This window comes from Macaca nemestrina, chromosome 7 (genome assembly GCF_043159975.1).
Source record: "Macaca nemestrina isolate mMacNem1 chromosome 7, mMacNem.hap1, whole genome shotgun sequence".
In the NCBI taxonomy this organism is placed as follows: Eukaryota; Metazoa; Chordata; class Mammalia; order Primates; family Cercopithecidae; genus Macaca; species Macaca nemestrina.
The window spans coordinates 152,680,641-152,699,272 of record NC_092131.1 but is presented as its reverse complement, the minus strand read 5'-3'; the positions used below and the strand labels follow the sequence as shown (position 1 = coordinate 152,699,272).

At 34.5% G+C, this 18,632-nt stretch overlaps 2 protein-coding genes across 9 annotated transcripts in view; one reads left to right on the top strand and one right to left on the bottom strand.

Moving 5' to 3' along the window:
* The window catches only part of LOC105490614 (family with sequence similarity 227 member B), a 283,260-nt gene that overhangs the window by 104,679 nt on the left and 159,949 nt on the right, over positions 1 to 18,632 (bottom strand). The window lies entirely within an intron of this gene.
* Positions 811 to 18,632, top strand: part of LOC105490607 (fibroblast growth factor 7) — a 66,668-nt gene continuing 48,846 nt past the window's right edge. The window contains exon 1 of the mRNA XM_011756402.3: positions 811 to 1,096. Within this exon, the coding sequence (XP_011754704.1) occupies positions 811 to 1,096 (286 nt within the window). The remainder of the gene's footprint in view (positions 1,097 to 18,632) is intronic.

The window sequence follows — 18,632 nt, the reverse complement described above, 5'->3', positions numbered from 1 at the left end:
AAGTTTATCTTTCTCTGATTTTAGTACTGAGCAGGAAAGTAAAGTTACAAGATTTTTGAGTCATGTAACTATCTATAGTAATTATGCTGTAGAACATAAAGATAAGGTTGAAGTTCTCCAGAGCAATCCTGACATTTAACTTAAAAAACCTGGGCAGTTCAGGAGAAAATAATTGATTAACCACAAATGTAAAAGCATATAATAAAGAAGCCTAGGGAGAAAGCACTCATACTTTGTTAGTGGCAATTGTAAAAACTTAATTTAAATCAATAGTTCTGAGTGCAGTATGGTTCTCACAAAACAGCAATTGGAATGAATGGTACAGTCATATTCTGTTTTGTCTCTACTCAGGCATAAATTTTATAAATCTACACATAAAGTGGTAAAGATTTTGACATCCTCTATGAAGGCTATTTTAAATGTATCTTCAGAGAATAACCTATACTGTATATTATACTACTACTTACCCACCAAAATTTATACATACAATTTTTATCTTCCTCTCTCTTCCCCTCCCTATTCTTAATCTCTCATTGCAAACAGAAGTCAAATAGCAAACAGCGTCACAGCAACTGAACTTACTACGAACTGTTTTTATGAGGATTTATCAACAGAGTTATTTAAAGAGGAATCCTGTGTTGTTATCAGGAACTAAAAGGATTAGGCTAACAATTTGGAAAGAGCAACTACTCTTTCTTAAATCAATCTACACTTCACAGATAGGAAGAGGTCAATGACCTAGGAGTAACAATCAACTCAAGATTCAATTTTCATTATGTTATTCATGAACACCCGGAGCACTACACTATAATGCACAAATGGATACTGACATGGATCCTGCCAACTTTGCTCTACAGATCATGCTTTCACATTATCTGTCTAGTGGGTACTATATCTTTAGCTTGCAATGACATGACTCCAGAGCAAATGGCTACAAATGTGAACTGTTCCAGCCCTGAGCGACACACAAGAAGTTATGATTACATGGAAGGAGGGGATATAAGAGTGAGAAGACTCTTCTGTCGAACACAGTGGTATCTGAGGATTGATAAAAGAGGCAAAGTAAAAGGGACCCAAGAGATGAAGAATAATTACAGTAAGTAATTTTATTTTAAGTACTGCTTATGAACCTTAGCAATCTGTTAATGGATCAATTTTCAGGTGATGGGTTTTCTCAGCTTTCTTTTGCTTCTTGGGAAAAAAATTAAATAAAATGTCACCTAATTTCTCTAAATTGAACTATGTTGAACTATGCCCCTAAAAATATCTCTTGGAACAGGACAAATCTACTTATATTATAGTTGGACCTGATAATCCAAGCCCATTTGAAAATACATACTCCTTGTCCTGAAAATGCTCAGAAGTTAAGCAAAATGTAAATAATATTATTCACACCAAAATGTGACTTAATATTGTCTAGCAAAACTCATTAAGATATCTAATTTAGAATTTCATAAATTATCACTAAAAGCTACTTATCACTAGTTTAAAGAGTAGGGAATTTATTTTTATTAATTTGATTTTCTTTGAAACAATATTTTCATGATGTAAATTAAAATATTTAATCTGTGCTAAGATATGCATTCCTTTGCATAATACATCTATTCCTTTGTATAATGATAAAATAGAAGGGAATCTGTGGTATCCTTATTCGAGTCATAATGAGCTTGCATTAGGTTAATTATCAACTTATGCAGAAAAACAGATCTCTCCTAACATTTTCCTTAACTAAATCTTTTATGTCATAAAAGTTCTATGCTACCTTAAGAAAAACATAAATGTGAAGGAAAAAAAGTGAGCTGGAAGAGATGGTAATTCCATGTTTTTCAATTTACAGTCTTATATTTTTCCCAAGAATCAGTTATTCTTCTTATGTTAAAATATCAGGGTTGTGTTTTGCATTAAATGGTTATGATTAATAACAAACTTCAATAGTATTAAATGTAATGGAATAAGATACACACCTCAACATATACATTAAGGATTTAAAATATTTAGTAAAAATAAATTTTGTTTACATTACTAGCACTCAGGCAACATTGTTATTAATATATAATTTCATATTAATTATGTTAAAGTCATTTGAAAAAGAATGCATGGGGAGACTGGTGTAAACATGTGCAAATCACAGAGCCAGGCTTGCAGCAATTACTCAAACTTTTGTTGCCTGTTTACTGAATGACTTTTAGGGTTCTGAACTAATCAACCAATAAATGAGAATTTCAGAGAATTATGTTTCCAAGACCTTCTTTTTAACCATAATTGATACAGAATGTTAAGGCCATTTTAATGACTGGACAGTTATGGTTTTATTATTATTATTTATTATTACCGAGATTAACAAAGGTATCATGTTAGTCCTAGAAGACCATTCTGATTATACTGAAGTTTATCTAAGGAAATGACTACTTGGAGAAAATTTTTTTGATATCTACTTCTATATGAGCAACAGAATTTGCCTTATAATTAATTAATGTAAAAGTTACTCAGATTTATCATGGATGATAAAACCTGGTGGAGAGGACAGAGCCCAGGTGAAAATTATGACACGTGGGTCAACTCCCTGTCTGTGAATGATGTGGGGACAATTTCTTAGTTTTTCTGACCCTCGATTTTTCATCTATAAAATGTGGGATAGGTACAGATGATTTCCAAGATACTTTCCAGTTCTTATAGTCTATTCTATTTTAAACCACAGAGTATATTTCATAAATATAAAGAAACCTACATACCCATTGCATAATTATCTCACACAATGAATGAGATGGAAGTGATAGGATGAGCTGTTAAAACTAATTTCAAATTATAGTAATAAGGTTACCAAACCTTAACTGTGGAATTCTATATGCTGACTACTCCTTTTGAATCCTTTTACCAAGTAATGAAAAAGTAAAAAAGTTGATGTAAAATCCAGTGAAAGTGAATAGTATGCATAATACTATTAGGATCAACAGTATCTTCAATTGGAATACATTCACATATGTAAATTTTATTTTGTTGTGTTAAAATTTCTTGAAATGATGAAACTCAGGTAGTACACATACATAAAATGCTAAAATTATTTTATAGTTTGAAACACAATTTAGTGCTAACTTTGAGTAAGCCTAAAGCCAATTTTGTAAACCGTCTCCTCTAACACCAATTCTATAATACAAAAGAAAAAAAAGGCAGTCACCCTATATTGTTATAAATTAGAATGTCACAATACCAGTGTACTAAAAAGACAAGATAAACATCATGTAAATAATTTTTACTTCTATAAACTTTTTAATAGGCTGTATATACAGTATATACCATTAATTATCCTGGAAAAGAAAACTTTCATCAGAATCCTTTAAGTAAACCCTAAAACTGTTGTCAGGTTATGTGGCTATCTTATTGGAGAAGGAGTCAGTAAGATTTCTCCAAAGTTAAAAAGAGGATAAAGCCCCCCCTTTCTTTTTCTATAGGAAGTCCTTAGGTACAGAAGGAAATGCTACAATGAAGAATATATGGAAAGTAACATGTTAGAAGAAAATTCTGATAGCCATTTCCTATTATTTGAAGGGTAGCCTTACTATAATAATTTTAAGAGTGAAGTCCATACATAAATGTGCTAATTGACACATGTGAAGTTGAAGCTGCTATATTAGGAAATAAAGGTTAAAAAAAATGCTCGAGAATTTGTTTAAGATAACAAGAATGGAAATTTGAAATTATGACATTTGAAGATTGTTTACATTCCTCAATCATTAATTGAATGAATGAACAAATAAATGAAAGAATGTATCCTTCCTATTTTCATTAAAATGAGAGTGAAAGGTAATTGGATTGCCTACTAGAATGAAATGCAGCAGGATTCAGAAAGTGGTAAAGATCAGAATCCAACTCAGAATTTCATTTTCAATGTTTCGATGCCTTAAATTTTTTCAACAGGTTGTCAATCACCTTTCTTTGGAGGTCCTTTAAGTTGGTATAGATTTTAGTGTCTTGGAAGATAAAGTTTTACATGAAAAGTAATATGCCAGCTATGCAAAATATAATTGTTCTTTTGGTTACCATCAGAAAGTTCCCAATCTTTTCTCATGACATTTTTTTGAATGAAAGAGAACTGACCTGAGAATGTCAATAGGCTTCAGAGGACTACTCACCTCACCAGCAGAAGCACAGCTTCCACACAGGAATGTGGTTTTTAAGATACTAGTAAATATGAATTGGAGCTAGCAGGAGAAGTAAAATATCTAGATGTATAATTCTGCTTCCAGAATGTTTTGGGCTGGGGTAGATGGATGGAGGGCACGGAGAAAGGAAAGGGAGTAGTGGGCAAGTGGATGTGACTGCTCATGTCTCATAGCTTTAGGGAATTTTAAAAAATTACTTAAGTATCCTGGATTGTGAGGTTGTCACTTACTTTAGTCTTACCTTAATTACTGTGTTGTTTTGTGAAATACTTTAAGTTTAGATTTGAATGAATATATTACAGAAAGAGTGCACCAAGGAACCCAATGGAAATAAGACTTACATTAGTAGACATACAAATAAGAACTATGAAGATGGGGGAATTCATGAGAATCCAAGAGATACTGGACCACATTTCTGACTCTTGAGGGGATAGAAGCTGTTACGAGAGAACTGGTCATAAGGATTGCGTTCTACTGTTACCCAGGAGGCAGAAAGTCTCTCCCCTTTACTTGTCTCTCTGGTGCTTTCACATTTAACCTAATAGTAGGTTTCCAGGTGATGAAACTGGTACCTAACCTTAACTAATAATAAGGGTACTAAAAGCATAAAATGTCCCTCCAAAGTACACATTCAAAATGAAGTAAATGTTCATTTTCTCTGCAGAAGAAGAGCACTGAGAACATCATTAAAGGGCGAAATGAATGGTCAATACTTCCACTTTTGTTGTCAGAGCTCTCCCCGTGGGGACAAGATCAGAGGGTGAATTTAGATAACTGCTGCACTAGGCAGTCCAACAGCAGACAGAGGCTATCATTCTGCACCTGACAGAAATAACACTGCTGTTTAAGCTGAGTATTGAGGTGCCGAGTGAGAGACAGCAGCAGTGCACTGGGCACTCAGTGACCGCCTTGAGAGACAGATGTGGAAGACAGAATCCAATCCCTCAGGATAATTTTCTTGCTTTTGGTATCTAATTACTAAAAAGTTGTGCTCTTCCCAATAATAGGCAATATCATCTTCTCCTTTTAAGAAGTCATAAATTGCCTCACTTGTTTATAATGAAGCATTATTAGTTCCATAGCAAGAAAAGGGTTAGCCATTCTGAAAACTGGCCAGTGATTTGGCAATATTCTCTTTTGGACTGTTAGACTGTGATGGGATATGGCCTAACAATTGGCAAAAGGCAAATAAACACAGCGTTGCTGAATTTGACTTTGGCTACAAAACCTTCAGCGACTCATTGGTCAACAATTCTTTGGATAGGCTCCTACTTAACAATAATGTCTGTTAGAAGCTAGCAAATACACATATTGCCTCTGAATATGGAGATGGTAAATTTGCTCATATTTGAAACAGTTCTTAGCAAGTTATCTAACAGAACAATAATTCACATTATCAGAATCAAAAATAGCAATGTAAGGACAATCCCTCCCTTTAAAAAAATAGATAATAAGTAACATATCTATGCAGTCGAATCAAAATCCTAGCAATTATGGACAAGGTAGAATCTTGTAGAACTGGTGACCTGTATTCCCTTAAGTAACTTGTTAGGGCTTTAAATGATGCAGAATGGATAAATTGCTGGGGAGCAGATTTGGAAATATTAGCTATTCTTTGATTAGTTTTTAATTTTATAATCTTTTCTTTTTGGCTATCACATATGCCTGGCACTTACGAAGTGCTAATAAGTTCATTCATTGCCACGAGTGCATCTCTTATCATCTCTTGTCTCTTTTGTAAATCCTCATCTAGACTGACCCTTATGACTCAGCTGTACAATAACTCTTTAGCCTATAGTTTTAGAGCATTCAGAGGCCCAAGTGAATCACAGAGAATGGAAGAAGTCAGCTCTTAGATATATTGAAAGGGTTGCCTTTTCTAGATTTTTCTATTTCTCAACCTTGTTTAAATATTACAATCAGCTGGGGAACTTTAAAAAAATACTGATGCCAGATTCCACCCACAAAAAAGTTGTCATTAAATTGATCTGAGGTACAGTCTGGGCATTAGGAATTTTAAAAGCTCCCCAGATAATTCTGACATGCTGCCAAGGATGAGAACCACTGGGCTAAGGGGATCACATTAGATTGCTGGGGAATTAAGTCAGAATCTCACAAAGGTGGGAAGGACCACGCATTAGTATTTGTTAAAGTTCTCCAATGATTCTAAAGTGCAGCTAGGGTTGCACACCACTGCTTATGGAGACCAAGAATTCTAATTCAGCCTGGACCACCTCAGGTGTCTTGGGAATGTTTCAGACCCTGTAGAGCAATTCAAAGTTAACTTGAACCCTAGATGATTTTGAAATAGGCATGATTAGGCATAAATCTCTGAATCATGCACCGAGAGGGTTCTTCGGGGCTCATTTGACCTCTCTGACAAATCTTAGTGGCTCCAGCATTTGGTGAACTGGCCTGGAAATGCACGTGATGACAGCTCTGTAGCTACTATGTTAAGAAGACTGCTTTGGTGAATGAGTTAGCTGCAGGGAAGAATAGTTCTGTGCCATAGTCTCACAATGACAGGCAGGTCTGACACTTTAAAGTGGTGTTGCAGCAGGGTACTTGGAGTACAGACCTCAATGTCTGCTTATTCTGCACTTAAATGAGCCACCTTATGACTATGAACTCAGATGCCCCCAGATTAGGATCTCACGAACATGGCCACACCACCAAGTTCAAAGGCAGAGATTTAAGGAGACAACCTCCAGCCTAGGAAACCCAGGGGGAGGGAACCACAATTCTAGAGGGTTGGCTTAGTCTGCTTTGTGTTGATATAAGAGAATACTGCAGACTGGATAATTTATAAAGAAAAGAAACTTATTCTTCACAGTTCTGGAGGCTTGGAAGTCCAATGTCAAGGTAATGGCATCTGGCAAGGGCCTGCTTGCTGTGTCATTCCATGGTGGAAGGTAGAAGGGCAAGAACGTATGAGTGTAAGAGAGTATGAGACAGACAGGGCTGAAATAATTTTTTGTAACAACCCACTCTCTTGATAACCCATTTCTGAGAAAATGACATTAATCTATTCAGGAGGTTGAAGCCTTCATGGCCTAATCACCTCTTAATGGTCCCATCTCTTAATACCATCACAATGGCAATTAAATTTCAACATGAGTTTTCGAGGGGACATTCAAACCATAGCAAGGGTCTATCCAGATCAGAGAAAGGACGAAAAGCTAGAGGATTGTTCTCTTTTTAAGATTGGAATGATGCACAACATTAAGGCAAAGCTTTTTTTTGTTTGTTTTCTAAAGATAATAGCTTTCTTCCTTTGTATCAGACAATTTTTGGTAGCACAATAACTTTTCTAACATCACTATTTGAATACAATACTTTTCCATTTTTAAATTTTATATATATCACACAATAAAATTATGTATATTTAAGTAATATGGAGAAAAATGATTCTTGTTCAATGAAATAGACTTCAATGTAAACTCCTTTACTAAACAATATCTAACATTTTTACCCCTCAAATAGGTTGTAAATGAAAATCCTCTGCCTTTCAAATGATTTGGAAAACTATGTTAAAGAGTTACTGAATGTTTAACTGCTTTTGGACCAAGTTTTATGTCTACATTTGAGATTATATCTGGACATATCTTTAGTAGAGAAGTTGTGTCAAATTCACTTAACAAAAATGTCATTAAAGTTCCTCAACTATGTGTATGAATGGGTGTGTGTAGTAATACACACAGACAAAGTGATTAAGATGGGGAGTGACAGAGGAGAATTATTCAGTATCCTTGCCCAGGTAAAACCTTGTCTTTAGGCAGGCAACATCATTCTCAGATGAAAAAAATTTGGTATATACTGGGGATAATTGGCTCTAGAGATTCTCCAGTTGCTTAGTTAACTTCCCTCCAGAAGAAAGTAATCTCTTCTACTGGAGTGGTCATGAGTACTTGATAGAGTCATTAGCTAGTGTCCATCTAAAAATAAAGAGGAAGAAAACATCTTTGTGAACAGGAGGAAAAAGAGTAAAAGAGAAAAGGAAAAAGAATTTATACAAAAATTTATGGATTTTAAATCTTCTGTAAACTTAAAATGAAGCAAAGTTTCTCATAAAATAGCTCCACTAACTTTCTTGATGCACTTAAAGAATGAGGACAATAGAATGACAAGAGAGTAGAGGGAAAAAACAAAACCGCTAAAATGCTGGGGGTTGGATTTAACTAGAAATAGAAATAATAATTTCAGATAATAATACAGAGGGGTTGAAAGGATAATAGATTATTATAGGTATAACTCAAATAGGTTTGAATCTCTTAGTTGATTTTGTGCCAAAAACTGTAATAATCTTTGCTTATTAATTATTCAGAATTATTCTGAAACTGAATTTATTTTTAAGATTAATGTCATATAAGAGAAATAAGACATGTTTCAACATCCTCAAATATCATATTTATTATATTCTATTGTAATATTTCCCATTTTATCTGGCTATTTGAATTTTAGATGTAACTGTAAGTAATGCTAAGAAAATGGTTTGAGACTAAATTTAGAATGAACTCAGCTTGCAGAATTTTCTTAAGGTAATATTTCCAAACTGTGTTTCGTTATAACACTAGTGCCCCCTGACATATTAAGGCTGTTTGCTGCAGCACGGCTTCTCTAACTAACCCACTGGGAAATACTAGGTTAAATAAAATTGAACAATTTTTTTTTCAGCCGAATTTCTCCGAGTCTATACTATACTAATGTGAATTTTAAAAACTCTAGTAAAAGAGTATACATGATTTCTTAAACTTATTTGACAACATAACACTCCTCCTCTCCTTCACCTCCATTCTCAGTCCCTGGTTTGAGTAGGATATTTAAATTTTATTAAATTTCAACTTGAGAGCTATTGTCTAAGGATCTATCTTCAGCGTTGTCGAGAACTAAATGAAGTCGCCACTAAATTGTTTGAACCAAATAAAAAAAAAAACTATACAATTGACCTGAACCAACATTTTAATAATGACCAACTAAGCACATATGCCAAAGTCAGAAGATTACATATGATTTCAGACTATTAGAGTAGTATTTTGTGCATGAATACCGGACAGAAATCCAGGGATTTGCAGTGGGATTTAAGCCTCATTTAACATTCTTTCTGAGTTCTGAGCAGATTTATAGGACCACCCTCCTGTAACAAGAAATCATGCCCAACAGCTATTATTTGGGCCACCAATAAACTGACTAAAAACATTTGCTATGCCATAACCTTAAAATGCTTTAGAATCCTAATATGATTGGAAAATTCTTACTGTATGTACCTAAAACAATAAACTTTTACTTTTCAAAAAAGTAGTTGGAGCAAAAGTTGTTGCTATTTCAATTATTTCAATAAAGAAATAAGTTTCAGTTACTGGCTAAAAAGTATTTAGAAATTTAACATAATCTGATGAAAGCACTACAAATTTAATGAATTAATCTCCATATTCTCTGAAGAAATCAATTATTTGAGATTTTAAATACAGAGCCAGTAATGGTCTTATTCTCTTCCTATGCTCTAATTGCTTTTCTACCTGTGCATAGCACATCTGCCTTGTCTTACAGTTCTTTCTGTTTGCATTTGGCACTGTCACTAGAATGTCAGTTCTGGGAAAATAAGTACCATATCTTACTTTTTATTTTTTTTAATCTTCCAGTGGTAGAAGCAGCAGCACTTAGCCCAATGTAAGAGGTGCAAGGGTGAAAAAGGGGAGAAAGATTGGTGATCACGCAATATATTTATCCTTTAATTTATTACATATTTAAAATTAGTTGTAAATAAGAAATAGATTACTAAATTATCACAAAAATTTAATGTGGGCAAGAATTAAAAGCCTTGCTGAAATAAAAGAGAAACACACCTCACTTCCCTCTCATTCTCTATCATTAAAAAAAAATTGGCCTCCAGGACCAATTTGATTTGATGTCTTTCTAGGTGATTTCAAGGAACTAGTGGAAAATTTGGTTTATTGTAGAGTCCAACTATATAAGCAGACACAGTTATCACTGGTGACACTGGAAGGTTGATTGACAGGGCATAGTGAAGACCAATTCTAGAGGAGCTGTGGCCTCCATGACACCCATTCTTGTTCCCACCTGAATGCTAGCTAATCCATGCATACCAAAAACTATAAATAGAAAAAAAAATAGTAATTCATAGTTGACACTGGTTTAAGGAATATCTGCATTAGAGACAAAAAGAGACAAAGCCTTTAATAATTAAATGAGCTATACTAGAAAACAAGCAGTGGACTGATAATTTTGGGGAAGGGGTCTGCCTACTAATATGGATCCTGGAGTTGGTGATCTGCACTGAAGGGAGGAGAGGGCATATGTATAGGAAGAGAGAACTGGGAAGAAGTCGAGAAAGTTGGTGAATCCACTCTCAATTTGTTTTAGTGCCAGTAGCCTGATCTTCAGGAGTCTTTTGGTATCTTACGGGGTCTCTAACTGTACTTCTGACCAGAGACCTAGTTTGTCTGGTTCATATCGAGGCAGCTCTCATAGGAAGGTCACTTGTAGGTGCTACATAGTTTCCTCCTTTGTTTGCATGAATAATGAAGATATGAAAAGTTTTAAAGGCTAGTGACTTTTTTATTTTTTAAAATTAATTCAACCAAGTTATTTGTACCTCCTTTTGCTAGACTAAGAATACAATAGTAAACAAATATACAGTCCATGCTTTTACAGAATTCACAGTTGGGAGTCAAGGGAGAACTCCAAGTCAGAGTGGATAAGTTTAGAGCACATCGTGGGCTGTCTAACCCAACACAAGGAGCAGGGCCTGGAAATCTTTTCGGAGAGGAAATGGCCTGAAGGTTGAATAGGACAAAAGATAGAGGACAGATGTATTATCCTCAGAGGAGATGCTTTTTGGAGATGTTTGGTAGTAACAGCACTGCAAGAGTGGGAAATAAAAAGTGATTTAGCATCTTTCCAAGTATCAATGTTAAACTCACCAATGTAAAACTTCTTTTTTTCTATTAAAAATATAGGAACATTTACTATTTATTAATTTGCATGCTTTGAATGATTGCTCTGTTTATTAAAAACATAACTACCAGCAACTTAAATTCTCTAAAAACATAGACTGTGAATTTGTTGACTGTGTATACTCAATCTGGCAAGGGAAAATATCAAAGATTATTTGTTGAATTAATAAAAAAAAAGGTAACCAATTTCTCAACGTTCCTTTAAAGGGAAATTTTGAAGGCATAATTCAATTAGAATAATATATTTTTTTCCTGAATAACTGCATATTTTTCACTTTCTAATGCCTTTTTAATCTTTGATCACAAGTGTAACTTGCCTATGTCAGTTGTTGACAAATAATCACTGTAAAATTGAAGTTATTTTTATGGAGTTTTTTCCCCTAACAGTTTCTAAAATGTGAGAAAAATAATAATTTTGAGTCATATGTTTGGCGCATAAGGACAAAATTATGAAGGTTATCTACCACATTCTTTAAGACATACTTTTACTTCCATGAGCACTGGATCACCTGTTTCAACTACGTAATCAAGACACTGATTAGTCAAGCAGCTGTGCATAGTTTTATGCCCTCTAATTCATGAAGTATGCTACTTTCATAAAACTACTGATAAGTCTTTGTTTTTGAAAAATTAGGCTCACCTCCTTTCTTGTATAAATAATGTGTTATAAAATAATGTTGGATGTTTAACAGGCACACAGAAGTGCTTTCAGCTTTGAAAAGATTCTGGCCAAATTTGGTCTTCAAATTTTCTCTTAACTAGCTGGAAGATGGCCAGATATTGAATAATAATAGATACCCCAAAGAAGATGAGCATAAATCCATATCATAGTTGCTAAGTTGTAATTTAAAATTTATGATGTTTTGAAGTACTATTTAGTACTTTATTAGGTATTCAAATTAGTATTACCACTAAAATTACTGCACTGTATAGAAGTAAATTTGTTACTGTTGCCATAAATCTTTTAATTTAGTCTATGCAAAATCTTACAATGTACAACTGGGAACATTTTTATTGAGTGAATAAATATAAGTATATAATTAGAATAATGTTAATTATTTAAAAATACATATGTCAACATTGAAATTGGTACAGAGTACTTTATTCCATTCTGATTAATTCTCAAAATATCTCCATACCATAAGCTTGTAATTACACTGTTACTTCATTCCACGGAAGAAAAAAAGACCCTCAGGAAATTGGCCAGCTTGATAAGTTTGCTGGTATGTAAGTTCTAACTGTTTCGAAATTACACATGGGCCTGTTTTACTTCCTATTTAGATGTTGTTCTTTTTAATGAAGGAAGACAGGTGTTCAGAATTAGCCAGCGTTTCAAATGATCCTATCGAAAACCTTTGCATGCAATGTTGATTGTTTTCTGAAAATATTTGAGTAGTCAGTTAACTTACAAAGATTAGATGTTGCACAGTAGGTCTGATGATTCTACTGTGTGATTAACATCATTGTATATTAAGGAGCAAGAAGTTCATATACAGAATCCTGCTTTAAACCTTCCAGCTTTCTTATAATCAACACAAGCTGGTTACTGAGAGACTTTGAAGAGGAAAAATGAGACATTTTTAAGTAACATTTTTTTCCCTCAATGAAAACATGGGCCATTAATATTAAGAAAACAAAAATGACTACTACAACAAAAATTAAATGTGTGAGTGGTTTCTATGTGCCTGGCACCATGTTGAATACTTTATATACATTATTAAATTTAATATTCACAGGGCTATTTATTTATTTATTAATTTTTGAGACGGAGTCTCGCTCTGTCGCCCAGGCTGGGGTGCAGTGGCGCGATCTCGGCTCACTGCAAGCTCCGCCTTCCAGGTTCACGCCATTCTCCTGCCTCAGCCTCCCGAGTAGCTGGGACTACAGGCGCACGCTGCCACACCGGGCTAAGTTTTTGTATTTTTAGTAGAAACGGGGTTTCACCGTGTTGGCCAGGATGGTCTCGATCTCCTGACCTCGTGATCCGCCCGTCTCGGCCTCCCAAAGTGCTGGGATTACAGGCGTGAGCCACTGCGCCCGGCCTCCAGGGCTCTTATTAGGTGGCCAGACTTATGTTCATTTGCAGATGGGGGAACTTTGGCTCACAGAGTTAAGTAACTTGCTCTAGGTTACATAGCTAGTAACTGTCAAAGTTGGGATGTGAATCCAAGTAGGTTTAACTCCAAAGCATAGTTTTAGTATCACCGTATGTATCACTATACTGTCACTGGTACTATTAAAACATCGCATATTAATTTGTATCAAGTATTGGCATAATTTGCATCTGAAGAAATATACACAACTGAAATTTTCTTCTCTGTAATATGACCTAATGAATATTTGGCATTATCTTAATCTTATTAAATAAAAACTTACTCCAACTTCCCTTGTACAAAACATACCCATCCGTCTTCCCCTGAGAAGGTGCAGTGACCTTCAGTTTATTTTGCTTACACATTGCTAAAGATCCTACAAAATTTAACTTGGTGTATTTTAAACACATTTCTGACATTTATTAAAACTATTTATACTTCTGTTCTTTAGTGTCTGGAAAATTATTATAGAATGCGTAATAATAATTATCCAGATGCTACATATATTATATATTAAATTGTATATATACAGTTTAATTTCAGATAACTTGGTCATATTTAGGAATGCCTAATTTCCTTCCCTAAAGCCACTAAATCCAAATACAAAGCAACACAAAAACAAATAAAAGAAACAGCAGTGAGTTTGTTTTAACAAGCATGTCTGAAGGATAGTGAAAAAGGAACAGTTTACTGGCAAATAGGTTCTTTCTTTTGTCCATGTCCTTAGTTTATTTTTAATCCTTTTAGGACTGTGCTCCACAAAAATTAAGAGGCAAAAGAAAGGGAATAAGAATGATGAATTAATGCAAAGATAGGATATCTGGAATTCTATTTTAAGGATTTTTTTGGGGGTATGATTCTGGGTAAATCATATCTCTGTTTCTTAATATTTTTCTGAAAACTAGACATGTATTATTTGTGACTTGATTAACTTTAGATTCCTTCGGTGTCTTAAGAATATCTTAGAGGGTTTGTATTCTGAAAGTTGCAGTGGCTTTTTCCAGCAATTAGAATACTATTTATTGCAATATTTACTGAGCATATATTACATATTATGTACTGTGCATGCACAGATACACAGTGCAAGGACCCACTATTGAAAAAATTCAGCCTACGTGTGGATACCAACACCAAAGAGTCAATTTCAGTAGAATATAGTAAGTAGTGTGATAAAGATGGGTTCAGGGAGTTAGAGGACTCTAGAGAAGGCCAGCTAACAGAACCTGGGAAAGAAAAGGCAAGACTCTCAAAAAAACATATTTTAACCACATCTCAAAGAGCCAGTGGGAGTGAATCAGGCTAGAGAAGAGGGTAGAAAATGGGGAAGGGAGTCAGAAGAAAGGGTATCCCTTTTTGGAAAATAGCACATGAAGAAAAAGCTGAGCTGTGTGTCAGTAGTTTGTATGGGAATTAGTGTTTCAGGAGTACAAAGTTCAAGATAGGAAGTAGGAAGAGATAGGACTGCAGGGAAGTCTCATATCTTCGAACGTTGTTTTAGGGAATATGAACTTTACCCATAGGCTGTAAGGAGCCATTGAAGAATAGTAGAAGCAGTAACTAATCAAAAACAGTCATTTACATTATTCACAAAAATGACCTGGATAGTTAATATCAATTAATAACTCAAATATTACTTTGTTAAAAAATTTAACCTTTCTTACCAAATCCTTTTACCAGAACTACCCACAAAGTAATGAAATTAACTCATAAAAATGAATATCCATTCAGTCTTTGATATAGGGATTTACAAATGGACCAGATTGTTAATTGCAGAAGAGAAAAGGGAGAAAAGTAGGCTTGAAGAATTCACCAATGGTTTATCAGTCTTAGTTTATCACACCAATAGTGTTATTTTGTATAAATACTAATACACATTATATATAGCATAGGAGTAGATTGAGTTGACAAGAAAGTGAGAGGGAGCATGAGGACAAGGAAATAATACTGTATCATATATTATGGAACCTGGGTGTTAATCCTTTTTCTTCCAGTAATTAACTGAATGACCTTGGGCAAATATTTGACTATCCTGAGCCTCAGTTTTTGTTTTTGTTTTATAAATAAAAATTGAAGAGAGGTAGGTCAGATTTCTGGAATAGATTTCAGTTGTTAAATGTTACCAATAGTGCTAAGCAACTGAGACAGAAAGAGAGAGAGTGGGTGGTGAGGTGAGAGAAGGAGAGAAAGAAAAGAGAGAGAGAGAAAAAAGAGAGAGAGAGAGAGAGAGAGAGAGAGAGAGAGAGAAAATTAGTTATCTATTGTTGCATAACAAGTTACCTAAAATTTGTTAGCTTAAAACAGTATTTATTATCTTGCAGTTTCAGAGGGTCAGGAAATTGGGAGTAGCCTAGCTAGTGGGTTGGTCTCAGGGACTCTTATGAGGTTGCAATCAAACTGTCAGCTAGGGCTGAAGTCTTCTCAAGACTTGACTGGGGTAAAGGATCTATATAAAGCTGTTGTTGGCAGGTTGTTGGCAGGCCTCTGTTTCTATCAGGCTGTTGGCCAGAAACTTCCTCTTTGCTATGTGGGACTCTCCACAGGCTTCCTGAGTGTCCTTATAACATGGCAACTGGCCTCCTTCAGACTGAGCAATGCGAGGGGTAGGAGAGAGAGGGGGGAGGGAGAAAGAGAGATAGAAAGGGAGGCAAAGAGAGAGAGAATCTTTAAGATGGAAATTGCAGTGTGACATACCATCATTTCTGCCTTATTTTATTGGTCACACAGACCAACCCTAGTAATAGTAAAACGTTGAGGGAGGGAACTAGTGAATAGTGAATACTAAGTGTTAGGGATCATTGGGGTCAAACCAGGGACTAACTACCATGCATAGTTTTTGCATCTCAAGAACTTTCAGTCAAGTTGAAATATTAAATACACATAAAATTAAGTTAAATCAACAATAGAAGAGAAACAGAGCAATAAGTCTGTGGAATAAGCTTGTTTCTCAACAGGCCTGAAGAGTAGATAGCTTTCCTTATTGGAACTGCTAATTTGGGTTAGGGTCTCCTGAGGAAGCATGTGGCTCTCTTCTCTTACTGCAGACACAGGGAAGAAACCTTATACCATGTGTTAATACCCTACTTTGTAGCACTGAGAAAGAAACTGGATTATTTGCTTGCTTAAAATCACACTAATGGTTGTATGAAACAAAGACAACTCCATTCTGGAATTATAGGTCTGGAAGGAAGCCATGAGATCATAGAGTCCAGAGATTTTGACATGAAGATTGCCGACAGCCCTCAGGGAAACTGGAAAGGAAAAAAATACGCACAAATATTGGGGACAGGATTCAAACCGTTTATCACATTCTCAAAAGTATCTGTGTTTCCAATAAAAGTTTAAGAAGCACTGATCTAGTCTATCATGTTTATTTTATTTGATAAGGGAAATGAGTCACAAGAAGATAACTTTCCAAAATGACATCATGAATTAGTGGCAGTGGTGGTTTGGACTGGAATTGAAGTCTTCTAGTTTTTAGTTCAGCATACTTTTAGTTAAACCCACTGTGTAAGCAATATGCATTATTACTGTGGTTTGTAACACCAGTAGCTTAGCTGATTTCCTTCTGTTTATACACTCTTGCAATTTGGATCATTTCCCCTTTTGTTCCCCCACCAAATGTCAAAAAGTGGATATATTTCTTATAAGTGAAAGAGTCATCATAGAGGGGTAGAATATTGCTCCAAAGTATTTATAATGTGAAAACCCAATGTTTATATATAGGAAAAAGAGATCAGCAAATTGATTATAGTTGGCCATCTATAATATAAAACCAAATACTTAATTGAAACTGAAATTGAAACTACTTAATGTCCTACTATTTACATAAAATTATCTAAAATGGACATATTGTTGTACAGTCATATAGGTAAAATAAAATTAACCAAATTAATGCATTAATATTTAAAAAATAAATAGATGGGGGAATAAAAACTTCTTTTTATTGGGTATTAACTATTTGTCAGGCACAGTGCTTGGTGCTTTACATGATTTCTCTCATCTAATTCCATTTTATAAATGAGGAAAATGAGGCTCAGTTTGACAGTCAGAGAGTGGTTTGGTGCCAGTAAACAGGAGAACCAGGATCTGAACTCAGGGCTCTAAAAAAATGAAAAGCCGATGCTCTTTCCACCCATTGAGTTGTTTTGTTATATAAAATTCTGAAGTTGATTACTGAAGTATTATTAAACATTCTAATATTTTAACATTTTAAGTTTTCTATCAAGATGATACTGGTTATAAGTTGGTTTAGATTCAAAAAACTGTAACAAGAAAACTCAACTTGCCTACTTAACTGATATCAGATATTCCACAAATAGAGATTCATTCTTTTTGGCTTAATGTTTTATCTTTCAAAGTGTAAATTACCCCCAAAACATAATGTTTAAATACTTATGAATAGCTTACACCTTTAAAATGAATGAGTAAATAAGATAATTTCCTGAATGTGAGTTTTGATTGGGTAGAACACAGAGAACACGAAATCACCTTAAAAGGAGAAGAGAATACAGAAGTGGAAGAGACTGCAGAAGAAGGAGGTCAGAGGCCTCACCAATCGATACTGCCAATGTTGCCTAGGTGCCCATGACTTAGATTTTCAAATTAAACAGTCAATTCATACTTATTTAGCATCAATTTAAGTCTGCAGTGTTATAGGCTCATTAGGGGATACAACGATTAGGAAGCATAACATGTGTCTTGGATCCAGCCTCTAAGAATCCAATTTTAGAAATAAAACTAATATCAACACAAGATGAAGTAAAATAAAAATAAAATTAGAGAGACATTAAATGCTAAATCATATGGTATTGGCCATAGTTCCAACAGGAGCTCCAGAGGATTGAAGTAGACCAGGAAGCATTACAGACAAAGTAGGACATAAAGATTAGTTAGGATTTCCATATACAGAGAGAAAAGGAGAGGGCATTTCATGACATGGTATAATTTTCTTCTCATTCACCACAGCAGTACTTCTCAGGGGCTCCACATCATTTCATATGTTCAGTCTCTCAAATAACAATGATAATGATTACAATACTATTTTATTTTATTCATAATTCTTATTCTTTATTTTATTAGACATTCTTCATAATTCTTATTCTTAATAGCAGTATTGTGTAAAACTTTTAAAGAAAATGTATTATCTCATTGAATTCCTATCAGTCACGTGTCTAATCATATACAATGTTTCTCAGTGGTCAGTAGGAGGAGGGAGCAACCTTCTCATTGTACTTATGCATTTATTTTTATCATTTTGTGTAGTGCTCAAGTATTATAATTATTTGCATATGTCTGTCTGGTTAGAGCTCTTTGAGGGCAGGGAACTTTTCTTTTTCATCTTTTTATCAAAAGATCCATTATAGTGTCCAGAACATTAGGAAATAATGTATTCAAGTAATTGAATT